This window comes from Sorex araneus, chromosome X (genome assembly GCF_027595985.1).
Source record: "Sorex araneus isolate mSorAra2 chromosome X, mSorAra2.pri, whole genome shotgun sequence".
NCBI lineage: Eukaryota > Metazoa > Chordata > Mammalia > Eulipotyphla > Soricidae > Sorex > Sorex araneus.
The window spans coordinates 203,028,598-203,042,566 of NC_073313.1; the positions used below are offsets into that span (position 1 = coordinate 203,028,598).

At 40.0% G+C, this 13,969-nt stretch overlaps 1 protein-coding gene across 1 annotated transcript in view; it reads left to right on the forward strand.

Annotated features, from left to right (window-relative positions):
• Positions 1–13,969, forward strand: part of NOSTRIN (nitric oxide synthase trafficking) — a 69,526-nt gene that overhangs the window by 41,859 nt on the left and 13,698 nt on the right. The window contains exons 8-10 of the mRNA XM_004601347.2: positions 4,178–4,303; positions 10,748–10,846; positions 10,944–11,072. Of these exons, the coding sequence (XP_004601404.2) occupies positions 4,178–4,303; positions 10,748–10,846; positions 10,944–11,072 (354 nt within the window). The remainder of the gene's footprint in view (positions 1–4,177; positions 4,304–10,747; positions 10,847–10,943; positions 11,073–13,969) is intronic.

The window sequence follows — 13,969 nt, forward strand, 5'->3', positions numbered from 1 at the left end:
CAGTCCCTGTTCACACCAGCTGACCTGAGTCTCCATTTTCCTGCCACCTCCACCCTCCCCAGCACTCTCAGCAGAAGTAAATGCAAGTCAGCAACCCAGCCACTGCGCAAGGCGAGAGGTCAAATTTTCACACAAATCCCATCTCCTCTTGCTCCCAGAGACTTCTTAATTACTTTCCTGTGTCTCTGACATTGCCCTCGCTGACAGCTTCTTCCCATGCAGCTTCTCAACTCCTGCCCTTCTAGGTGGAAACAGGGAGAGACTGGGAGGCATCTTCCACAACCCTTTTTATTTATTTTTTATTTTGGGGGGATTGGGATACACCTTGCAGTGCTCAGGGATCATTCCCGACAGTGCCGGGGGACCATATGGGGTGCAGGAATCAAGCCTGCTTAACTACAATGAGAAGCAAGCACCTTACCCACTGTACTATTCAGCTCCATGGCCATATTCTTGTTCTTCTCCAGGTACTGTCATATCATCTCCTACCCCCACTTTTTAATGTAAGATTTATTGAAAGAATTGTCTGTATGCTTTGTCTACACTTCCTCATCTCCTGTTCATGCTTCAAACTCCTCAATCAAGTTTCCCCCCACCATTCTCCAAGTGGCAATGTCATCCTGCTGTTTAAATCATAGGATACTTCCCAGCTCTGACATACTTAAGTTCTTGGAAGCATTAAGTATTGTTGATTGGGGTTGGAGCAATAGTACAGCAGTAAGGCATTTGCCTTGCATGCAGATGACTAGGGTTTGACCCTCAGGATCCCAAATGGTCCCCAGAACACTGCCAGGAGTAATTCCTGAGTGAAAAAAAGAGCATCATTGATTTTCCCCTTCTAGAAATATTCTTTTATTTTAGCAACATCTTACTCTTTAGGTTTTTCCCTACTTTACTGATAATTGCTTGGTTTTGGCTTTTGTTTTTTAAACTCCTTTAAGAGATTCCCTTTTTCTTTTTTTATTTTTCTTTTATTTTATGGGCAACAACTGGCTATGCTTTCTCAGGTTCTTTACTCAGGGATCACTCCTGGTAGACTCAGGGACCATATCAACCAAGGTCAGTAGCATATAAGGCTGTTACCCCCATACTATCTCTCTAAGTCAGAGCTTCCATTTTTCTACCTGCATTTTTTTATACTGCTATTTTGATTATTTCTCTCCTGAGCTTCATTCTCTTCTGCTTTATTCAGCTTTGTATCTCTACTGTCCAGCATAGTTCTCTGAATATTAGGTGATCAATCTCATGCACAATAACTTAAACATAAGACTTGCAAGGCTTCAACTACCATATCTCTGCCAGCAATACCAATGTTTTTTATTCTTTCCAAGTACACCTGGCTGTGTTCATGCTTACTCTTGGCTCTCTACTCAGGCATCTTTCCCTGAGGTGGGCTCAGGGAGTCATTTGGTACTGGAGATAAAATGCAGGTCAGGCACATGCAAAGCAAGTGCCTTACCTGCTGTACTATCTCTCTAGTCCGGAAAATACCTAGTTTTATCTCCAGCTGAAATCAGTCTCTAAACCTCTTTGTAGCACCTTAAACTCAAAGTCCAGCATCAGAACAGTCACTCCACTGTAACAGAAAGTCTTTCTTCCTGTGTTTTCTCTACTTTTGAATATCATTGTCCACCACAACAATGATATTCTAGCTCCTAAATTAAATATTTCTTGAATTTTTCTATCTTTCTGCACTGTAGCTTCTTCCTCCCAGACTATTGCTGTGATTACTCTGACTAGATAACTGGTTTCTTGGCTTCCAGCATTGCCTCTTCTTGTCTATTCCTTATCTACAAGCCAAGTTGAAGTTTCTAAAATTGAATCTGAGGTTTTTTCTATTAAGCCTTCTCAGGGGACAGAGTGATAGTACAAGAGATAGGGTGTGTATCCTATGTGTAGCCAACACAGATTTGATCCCCAGTACCCCATGTGGTCCCCCAAGCCCTGCCAAGAGTGATCCTTGAGTGCAGAGCCAGGAGTAAATCCTGACACCACCGGCTGTGCCCCTGCAAGCTCTTGTCTGTGGCCCCCTAAGCTCCTCCCTAACTAGACACTTGCCTATCTTTTCATCATTCTCTCTTGATATTTTTCCTTGTCAAACCAATCCAACTTCAATGAAGCGTTTTTCTGCATTCTGTCAACCTATTTTTCCTTACTAATTCTACATTCATTTTACATTCATTATAAAGGGATTATTTGTGTGGGTGATGTGCCAATTCTCAGCTGAAATGTCAATTTACTTCTGACGTAAAGTTAGGCACCTGTCCTAGCTTGCTAGTGGCACTCAAATACTATGACATTTGGAAACCATCCACATGGTAACAGTCCCATGTATGGCCCTCACTAGAAGAAAGAATATTTCTAGGTGGGTTTTTTTTATGCAATGAGACTGATATACTGAGAATTAAATGCATGATAAATGAATGTATTGTTTATTCCAAGAAAAAGGAAAAAAATTCTTTGTCAAATTTTAGTAAACTTAATTTTCAGCAATTCCAAATTTCTTAAATAGAATAAAGAGATCCATGTTCTTTTATATCTCTTGGGGATCATTTCCTGTACATTTGCTCAGCAGGCAGTAGTTGCATAGTGTATGTTGACTGATGGGAGAAAATGTATCAAAAATTACTGAGGTCTCATCACTAGAGGTTCGAGTATTTTCAAAAGGAATCTGAGGTCAATGGCCTAATTTCACTACACTGTTATCAAGCTGGTATTCACAAGCTCATGTTTCTATAGATAAATGTGGTACATTATACTAGAAACACAAAACTGAATGTACCCGGTATCAGTCATACATCAGAGGCAAGGGACAGTTAAATGCTGGCACATCAACTGGGTTAGTAAGTTGAGTGGTGTTAATATCGAGCTTTTGGATGAACATTCACTATTGAAATGTTAGTCCAAGTGTCCTTAACCTTAAAAAGGTCACTCTTAAAGATCTTTGTTTCTGCCCTTGAAACTCCTGAACAGAAGGACCTTGGTGTTCCTTAAATGGTGGATTGAAAGTTATTTACATCAGAATTATCTGAGAAAAGAGAGAAAGTTCAGATTTCCACATCCCACTGCAGAACTATTGAATCAAGAAGACTATAGAACCAATACTATTTCAGAACATCTGCAGTTTTACAAGCACCTAGTCATTCCTTGACTTACATGCTTAAGAATCATCCATGTAATCCAACTTCCTGTTTTCTTAAAGATGTAAAATTACTAATCAGAGCACGTTGAGAATCAATTTTAGCCACCCTTGTCCCAAGAGTTCTGTACGACTTTGATTTTTCTAGATATCACAGATTGACCAATATTGGTGATTGGCTAGAGGGGCTCTTCCTGAAGCAGCATCTCACTGGGAAATAATAGGATGAAAGGAGAGGACTTTGTAGCCACTCTGTTACTTCCAGGAACATTGACTTGTGGCCTATTTTCACAGTAACACTCACTAATCTCTAAGTATCATATAGGTTTCAGATTGGGTGCCACTGGTGACCTGAATCACATGTTTGAGTTCTTAAAGCAACCCACCATCACTATCCCTAGTGCTGAGATGGGAAATCTGTGAAGGTTAAGCAACTCACTTGCAGCTGGAGGCAGGTCTCTAATCCCAAAATCTGAATCCAAAGTTTTCCTGCAGAGTTCATATGGTGAAAGTGAAGGGTTGGAGAGATAGTCCAGTGGTAATGTGCTTGCCTACACAGATCCCTAGCACCACACCTGGTTCCCCAAGCACCGCCAGGAGCGATCACTGAGTGCAGAGCCAGGAGTAGGTCTTAAGCACCACCAAATACAGCACAAAAAAAAAAAAAAACAAGGAGCAAGATAGGAAGATGGCAAGAAGCCTTGGTAGATTACAATTTCAGTTGGAGATTCTCCATTTGCACTTGCTTTTTCTCACCTGTCATTTGACATCTTCCATGACCATTGCGGCCACATCACATCAAATTTAAGGATCAATCTCAGTTTTCTCCTGTAAAAAAAGAGGGGAACAAATCATCCGGAAAGGGCCATGGGTTTTATTTCATCTCTGAAATTCCCCCTTTTCTGAAAAAGATCTTTGATTTTGTTATCTGGAGTTACTTTAGCAGACAGAGAAGAAGCACATCATTAAGATACTTTGTGGATTTAAGAGGCATTTCATACAGGAGTTAATGATATCAATACTAATGTTTCACTTTAGCTCCTCAATAAGTTGAAAAAATCAACTGAGAAGTTGTCAAAAGAAGATGAAAATTACTACCAAAAAAACATGGCTGGGTGTTCTACCAGACTGAAGTGGGAGAAAACACTAGAAAATTGTTACCAGGTGAGTTATACATTCATTTTATTTTGGGAAGGGGCCTGGGGGCTCTCCCTGATGATCCTTGGTAAGCCATGACAGTGGCTCAATGCAAGGACCTGAGGATGTGGTGTAGCTCTGGCCTAAGTGACCAGATCAAGGTTACATGAAGTGATGCTTAGGCAACCATGTGGTGTCAGGGATTGTGCTAGAGTCTGCCACATATAAGGTCCGATGCATGTGATGTCCGCCATGCTGTCTTTCCATCCCCTATATTCATTTTTATTTGTCTATTTGTTTGGGGGGTGGAGTGGATTTCACAATGGTCGTGAGTTTCTCCTGGCTCTGCACTAAGGAATTACTCCTGGCAGTGCTCGGAGGACCATGTAGAATGCTGAAAAATCAAACCAGGTTGGCTGCATGCAAAGTTAGCACCTACCTTCTATAATATCACTCTAACCCACTTTTTTCCCTTTTCACATATAGTTTGTGTGGTCTTGAAAGTAGAGGTCACTTCAAGAGTGACGCAACCTGATCCTTAGCTATGACTCTGACACCTACTGTCACTTCAGACAAACCACATATTTCTCATTGTTTTCTTTCACCGTGGATACAGTTACAGTCATTAGAGCTCCCTTTCCTTTTCCTCAATTTCTTAGTATCCACTTATGCTTTCTGCCTCCCTTTATTTTGCTCTCAGTAGTTCCAGTTTTCATACTGTAGTGCTATATAATCTTTTTCACTTATTAAGTATTGCTGATGAAGATAATATATGTATATAGATATATAGACATGTATAATCTTAATCAAGATAAATAAATGATCAAGATTCATGATGAAGAAAATGTGTAAAATTCATAAACACAAACACATGCAAGCATTTCAGAAGTCTTTCTTTTAACTCAATGTTAAAAATAATTCAGACTGTATGTCTTTTACTAGACTACAAGTCACGTGAAGAACTATGCAAAGTGAGACTTTCTATAAGGAGAAAGATTCCCCTTTTCCCTCTCTTGTGTCTTAGTTTATTGCCATCATTTTCTAGAAGTCACCAATATTATATTCCCCTCTTCTTTTTAGGTTATTCAGCTTATTTTACCCTACTCCCCTTTGTAGAGCTATTCTGCAAAACTAAGCCCATTGGACCTAACTAGAGACCATTTCTCTGCAGTTATCCTTACCTTACTCCAAACAACAAATATTCCCTTCCTTTGTATTTTCTGGGCTTGTATATACTTAGGGGCTGGAGTGATAGCACAGCAGTAGGGCCTTCGCCTTTCACGCAGCCGACCTGTGTTCGATTCCTCCACCCCTCTCAGAGAGCCCAGCAAGCTACCAAGAGTATCGCGCCCATATGGCAGAGCCCGGCAAGCTACCCATGGCATATTCGATATACCAAAAACAGTAGCAATAAGTCTCACAATGAGAGATGTTAGTGGTGCCTGCTTGAACAAATCGATGAGCAACGGGATGACAGTGACAGTATATACTTAGCCTGCACTATAAGTCACTGACACATATCACTTATGCTATGCACTCTGTATCTTCCATTGATTGTTCAAAAATTTGAGTAAAATGTTATATTCCTGAAAACACATAATAAAAGTGGGCTGGATTAATTACAAGGGAATTTTATTTTAAGTGTGATAAGAAGTGGAAAATTAGGGCTCTCAATTGTGCTTTTGTTACATTTTTTCCACCATAGTTCTGTGAAAATGAAATATAAAAACTTAAGTGTCATTGCATGTGTTCTTAGTTTCCATTCAAATATGCTCAAGAATGTTTACTAGATACTCTGATTAAGATGACAAAATCACATGTGGCCATTAAGTAACTCCACAAACCACATGTTAAAGTAAGATTTACTACTTCACAATCATATCATGTTGGACATACCATGTTCAAGGTACAATTCCTTTCTTCCAAGAATAAACAATTCAGTTGATAGAAATAATGTATATTGAAAACTAATACTACCACATTACCAAGAAGTACCAAGAATCAACTGTTTGCTACAGAATACCCATTTTAGGAATTATAATACTTTTATATACATAAATATAATTTTGGTGGGGAATTGTTGGAATATTTCCCCTTTTCCAGCTGCCTTCTGGAGTTTTGTCACAGAAACCTTTTGTCACAGAAACCTAGCTGATCTTTGACCCGCAGATCTTAGGTGCTAGCCAGGCTTGACTTGACATTGTAGATTTCTTGCTGCAGCCCAGCCTGGTCTTTGGGATGTAAATCTGAGTGCTTTCAGCCCAATGAAGGCTTCGGCTTTGGTTTTGTATCTTCTTTCCGGGGGCCTAGATTAATGGCCTGCAGATACAAGAGAATTATGTTGCCTCAATGTTCTTCCTGTAAGATCTTTTGGTGCCTTTGGTGACGTCAATGTATTGCACCCTTTGGAAGGGCCATGATCAATAAAAAGGGTTCGGAGAGAAGGTGAGGGGGGCAGAAAGTGTATAGAGTGGGAGAGTGTATAGAGGGAAGATTGGAATAAACTGCAAGTGAGACCAACCATCATGGCTCCGTTCCTTCCTTCGCCTGCCACATCATCGCCATCAACCTCCCCGGGGTGGGGGAAGCGGCCAGAGGCTACCGAACTCCGGTGGTGGGAGAAACAGCTGCTGCCCTAGGCCCTGTGCCTGGCTCGGTGCGGTGAGGCGTCCCTTCCCTCTCCCGCGCCTTTTCTTTTTATTTTTATACAGGGAATCATAGGTGCAGTGCTGGGAACCATATGTGGTGCCAGGAATCAAAGTAGAGTCAGCCACATGAAAGACAAATAACCTAACCCTTGTACTCTAGCCCTCAGGAATTATTTTAGAAAATAATTTGATTAATATTTTCTATGCTCTCTCAAATAGGGTAGTGACTCCTACTACCACTGTAGATGCAAAGGGAAAATGGTAACTCCTTGAAAATAAGACATAAGAGTTCAGTTCTTTCCCAGACAATTTCTCAAATGAGTTTTAAAAATTTTTTTTAATTCACTTTGAACATGTAGCTGAAAAACAAAACATGAATTTCTTTTCAAGACACATTAGGAGTAAAAGAGAGGGAATATTTCAAATGACCAACTTTAAGGAGATGACTAAATGAATCAGTACATTCTACACAATGAAATACGGGGACTTAAAAGAGAAACTTGATAAAAAATGGGAACCGACCAAAGATGGAATGGAGAGATAATCAATGTTGACAGGTTGCTGTGTTTCTCAGCTGGGAGATATATGACCTCCTGTGAGCCTGAAGAATATTCCAAGAGGGGCACAGGTAAAAATTGCATAAATGAAGCCTCAGAGCATATTACTAGAGACAATCAGTAGAACGGGGAGCCCATAGGAAGGAAACATGGTTGGAAGGGGACCACAGTCAGAAAAAAAGTTGAAAAAGTCTGGGTTAAACAACAAGATACTATAGTTACGGTCTTTCAATAAGCACATAGATGTTGGTTTAAAACAAATGCTGTCATTGTTAAGTTTTACAGTGCCTACTCAAGGGAATATTTTTCCGTGAGAAGTAGTTTTCTGATTCCTTCCCCAACAGGTTAATTGTATATATCAAACACACACACACACACACACACACACACACACACACACACACACACACATTTTATCTATTACACTGGCTGCTTCCTTGTCTCAAACTATTAACTATAGTTTTGGGGGACTAACCACATATGAAACTGCTTATATGCAGTGTTAGTTAAAAAACATGACATATTTTGAATAATTTAATTAAATACTAGAAAGATAAAATCATACAAACATACATACTTAGACTGAAATGTATATCAAAATCTTAGCTGTTCCAATATCTGTGGGTGGAAGAGTTATAATGATTTTTCAATTTATTTTTTGGTGGCTTTTTATGGTCTCAATAAAATTGTTCATAGTATCCATGATGCTGCTTTTAATTCAAATTCCTGAGTCCTGAGTCTCCAGACTTTTGGAACTCAGTGAATTCAAATCTTTAGATGACTTTTGAAGACAAGGATGACATTTTAATGGCCAGTGTTATCAAATTGAGTTTCTGCTTTTAGCAAACTGATAAATATTGGATTAGTATTATAAAGCACTGTATCACTGTATCACTGTCATCCCGTTGCTCAGTGATTTGCTCGAGTGGGCACCAGTAAGGTCTCCATTGTGAGACTTGTTTTTACTGTTTTTGGCATATCGAATACGCCACAGGGAGCTTGCCAGGCTCTACTGTGTGGGTGAGATACTTTTGGTAGCTTGTCGGGCTCTCCAAGAGGGGCGTAGAAATCGAACCTGGTTGGGTCACGTACAAGGCAAATGCCCTACCTGCTGTGCTATCGCTCCAGCCAATTATATAGCAATTTGGATGAAAACAAAATTCCCCTATGTTCCTGTAGTATAAACAAGATGTTCAGAGATCATGACCTAAATATAATCAATAAAAATGTGAATTATCATGATGTCCAAGCCCCAGGGAGACTCGACATATACTTTTTTTCTGTCTATCCACACTTGGCTTTTAAACACAGATGTGAAAAAGCACACGAGGGCAATGTGAAGTCCACCAAGTATCTCCCTTATCTGCCACCTATTTCACAAAATAAAAATAACAAGCTAGCAGAAAGAATTCATTAAATGAGATAAGGATTTCCCCTTTACACAATAGAATTTGTATTAGCTTCTTTTCACAAGCAAAGATAGATGATCTTAATGATTTTCCTAAAATGTAATTAAAATTTATTAAACATTATCATCTACACCAAGGGACATGGTTACTCTTGTCTTGCCAGCACTTGTCTAAGTAAGGAAACAGCTGCCCACTACATATCTGTTGAGTCCCTAAAACCTCGCTTCTCAGAGCTGGAGAGATTGTAAAGGAGACAAGGTTCTTGCCTAGAATGAGATCAACTATGACTTAAATCTCCAAACACTACATGTGGTGCCCTGAGCACTACCCAAGGTTACTCCTGAGTGCAGATTTAGGAATATCCCTGAACACAGGCCAGGTAAACCTAGCTTTTTCCTCTCTTATTTTTTGCTTGTTTATCTTATTCTTTGCTAAACTCGAACAACTGCTTCCCAAATTTCCTTTCCTATAATTTAAGTACTCTACCTTTTTGAAGATTAAGTGTCCAAGCTACTGAGCAGAATGTACTGTACACATTTGTTATGAGGCATATATATGCTTTCTACCTTTTGAATAAACAATGTGTTTGATAGGTTATTGGGGGCTTGTGCACATCTGGCTATGCTCAGGGCTTACTCCTAGCTCCGTGCTCAGGGATCACTCCTAGTGCAGTTTGGGGTATCATATATAGTGCTGGGGATTGCACACATTATAAGCCTTTTCCTAAAATGTTAGTGATTAACCTGGTTGTTTTCTACCAGCTCTCTCAATTTCTAATTTTTTTCTGTGTCTAAAAGTTATAAAACTGTAGTAGAGAGGGATTTTTAGCATCCCACACAACATGGGGAGGCTCTGTTCCCATCTTCAAACTGTGGTCTCTGAGCCCAAGTTTAATTTTATATCAGGATCATGAATGATCAGACTTTGGAGTTCTGTTCTTGTTAGTTTCCTTAAGTAAAATATTATGTCTCATCTCTTTGCCCCTACTTAGACCAGCAGAATGACTTTCAGACATTAATAGCACTGTAGCACTGTAGCACTGTCGTCCCATTGTTCATCGATTTGCTCGAGCGGGCACCAGTAATGTCTCCGTTGTGAGACTTTTTGTTACTGTTTGTGGCATATCGGGTAGCTTGCCAGGCTCTGCCGTGTGGGTGGGATACTCGGTAGCTTGCCGGGCTCTCTGAGAGGGACGGAGGAATCAAACTCGGGCTGGCCACGTGCAAGGTAAACACCCTACGAGCTGTCCTATTGCTTCAGTCCACACACATTGATAATATTTCCAAAAATATTTAGAGTCTGAGTGACTGCCCAAGAGAGGAATTTTATATACTACCCTCTCTATTTCTCATGGATGCTTTTCAAATACTCCCTTCTACCCTCTTGTAGAATGTTGGGTAACCCTTAGCATCTGCCTCTGTGCCTTTTGAGCCAAAAATATCTGGGGAGGGGCTGGAGAAATAGCTCAAGGAACTGAGCCCAGGAAAATCATCTTTACTTGCAAGAGACCAAAGCTCAATCCCTGCTACTGGATGGTCATCCTAGCACAGCGCTGCAGTGGCTCCAGAGCTGGATGTGGCCCAAAAGTTAAAAAAAAAAAAAAAGAAAGAAAAAGAAAGAAGGAAAGTAGAAAATCTTGGGGGAAGTGTGTAAGCTGAATTAATTCAAAAGGGGGATAAATAAGATACACACTAAGTCACATTCTGTCCTGCAATTCTTGCCCCCACCATAGTTTGGACACAATGGCATCAAGAGGCACACACAGTTTGCTCTGGCTTCCTTCTGGCATGTCATTGCTTAATGGGGAAGTTTCAGTTTTGCATAGTAACTGACTGATTTTATTTTCATCCTCTTTAGAGTATCCTGGAGCTGGAAAAGGAAAGAATTCAACTTTTATGTAATAACTTACACCAGTACACCCAACATGTTTCAGTTTTTGGCCAAACTCTGACCACAGTGAGTAGGAAGCATATCTCCCTTTCTGTCAAGCATGGTACCAAATGGCAGGAAACATGTCTTCAGCAACCTTGTTCTGCTTCCCTTGTCATTGCAGTGCCACGCACAGATTCACTGTGCCATCAGCAAGATAGATGTCGAAAAAGATATCCAGGCGCTAATGGAAGAAGAAAATGCAGTTTCATCTATAGAAAATAAATCAGTGTTCCTGCTAACCGATTACTTTGTAAGTATGGAATGGGAAGAATTTCCATTAGTGGAAATCTTTTGTCATGTTCTAAAGAATTCATGTTGAAAACAAAAATGGAAAACAACCGTAAAGGGAACATCTTGTTTTATGAATTGACATAATGATTTTTTTCACAGTCCATATAAATTTTTTAAGTGTGCAATTTACAAACTGAAAAATGGAAACATATTTTTAATATTTTCTAGAATGGAAGAAAGCCAAACACAGTTTTAGACTAAAACTTTGTTATTCATATAAAAGCAATGCTAGACAGATGTGTTCTGTGATCTACATATTATCACTGTATGTAAAATTGGTGGTCTGTTGCTGCATAGCACAGACCCCAAATGTAAGGGCTATCAAAATAATCAAAATAACATTTGTTATCTGACAGCTTCTGTGGGTCTGAATCCAGGCATGCCTTTGACTGTCATGCAGAGTTGCAATCAATGTGTCAGCAGCCAGCTCAAGGCTCTGCAGGATGATGACTGACTTCTCAGCTTCTTCACTCAGCTGGTGGCAGCCTCCAGTCCTACTGTTGACTGGAGAGAGCTGTGTTCCTTATTTTGTGTGGCTTTCTCCATGGGCAACTCGCAGCATGTCAGTCTGCTTCTCCCAAAAGTGGTGATCTTACTTCTGAGAGTAGGAGCTGGTATGTCCAAGACACTGTATCACTGTATCACTGTCATCCTGTTGAGCATCGATTTGCTTGAGTGGGCCCAGGAACATCTCCATTCATCCTAGCCCTGAGATTTTAGCAGCCTCTCTTTACTCATCAATTTTTAGAAACTTATCCCAAAAATATATCTTAACAATATCTTGGTCATTATAAGTACAGTAAGTCAATAAGTACAAACCATACTCTAGGAGAAAGGATTACACCAAGGCATGAGTCATGAAGGTGGGGATTGCTGCTTACATGCTTCATACTCCTTGCCTTTGAAAAATTTGAAATTTATGGAAGTTTATTTTGAGGGTCTTTGGACAGAGTAACTATCTGCTTTTGTTTAAAAGCAGATCAATATCAGTGTCCCTGGTCAGAGTCCACTCATCTTGTTTCATTGTATCTGTGGGTATATTATTTTATTGGGGTGGGGGCATGCCTCAAAGACTTTGTCTAATGCTCCCACTTTGTTATTCTCAATAATCATCTTCTAAGAGCTTATTAGAAAATATGCAAAATGGATTTTTGATGATTCTTCCTAAACCCTCTGATGATTTTATTCAGACTTTAATTTTCCAGATTATGGGGCACATTCCTCTCTACATATAGAATCAGTACAGTGATTGTGTCCTCCCTTAGGGAGGGATAGTAGTGTAACCAGCACAAGTTCTTGTCTTTGGATCAGCAATCAGGAGGTCAGGGGAGAGGAAAGGCAGATCTGACTCAGCGACGCCTCTGAACCAGCTTCCCCCTTTCTCATCCTCCAAGCAGCATGGTGGTCCAATATGGTCAACTGTTTCTTGGGTTTTGTGTGGCCCTCTGTTTATTTTTCCTTTTGCCAGACAAAAGTATTTCAATTTAATAGTCCCAGTTGTTTATCTTCAGTTTTGTTTGATTTTATGTTGGGGTCCAGCACCCAAAAACATCTCAACATTCTCAGAGCCTACCTGAAAAATGTTTACTTCAATAATCTGACACAAACGACTCAGACAACTTTTTCTTCCACGATGTTTGTTTCAGTATCTGCTCTGTTTATTTTTCCTACTATACCTCACAATATCCTGCCTTTGTCCTTGACTTGTACTCTTTTTTCAGCCTGGCATAATCTTTGCCTTCCTTCCTCTTGGCAAAAAATTCCTGGTTACATATTCTTTTCTCCTTGAAGCTTTTGTTCTACCCTGTTCTTGTTAAGTGAGGCATTGTTGCCTGCACCACACAAAGATGAAAGAAACTTGACCTTGATACTATGTATGCTCAGGGCTTACCTAAATGACAAACCCATTCTTGGAAGATTATATGTACATATTTTAATTCATGTGTTCCAGTCATCTAATTCAGAACCTAACAACTCAGAACCTAACCAACCTCTCCTGAGGTGGTTCAGCTTTGAGGCACATATTGTTCTGTGTGCTGTTCAAGTTTCGTCAGCATTTAACACATAGATTTGTCAAGAAAGAACAAGATAAAAATTGTAATTTCCAGCCCTCAAAGAGAAAATTGTTTTATTAAAGAGAGTGTCCAACTACAAACTTAACAAGTTGTGAACAAGGAAGTGTTTTCTTTTTTTAAAATTTTTTATTAGTGAATCACCGTGAGGTACAGTTACAGACTGACAAACTTTCATGTTTGTGTTTCAGTCATTCAATGGTTGAGTACCCATCCCTCCGCCAGTGCCCATTTTCTACCACCAATGATCCCAGTATCCCTCCCACCATCCCCAACTTGTCCCCTCCACCCACCCCGCCTCTGTGGCAGGGCATTCCCTTTTGCTCTCTCTCTCTCCTTTTGGATGTTGTGGTTTGCAGTAGAGGTATTAAATGGCCATCATGTTCAGTCTCTAGTCTTTGAGCACGCATCTCCCATCCTGAACAGGCCCTCTTGGCACCCTTTATTTGGTGGTCCCTTCTCTATCTGAGCTGCCTTTTCCCCCAGCATGTGAGGCCGGCTTCTAAGCTGTGGAGTAATCTTCCTAATGCTTGTTTCATTGTTCTTGGGTGTTAGTCTCCCATTCTGTGATTTTATATTTCACAAATGAGTGCAATCTTTCTATGTCTATCCCTCTCTTTCTGACTCATTCCACTTGACATACTTTCCATGTTGATCCACCTATATGCAAATTTCATGACTTCATCTTTTCTAACAGCTGCCTAGTATTCCATTGTGTAGATGTACTAAAGTTTCTTTAACCAGTCATCTGTTCTCGGACACTCGGGTTTTTTCCAGATTCTGG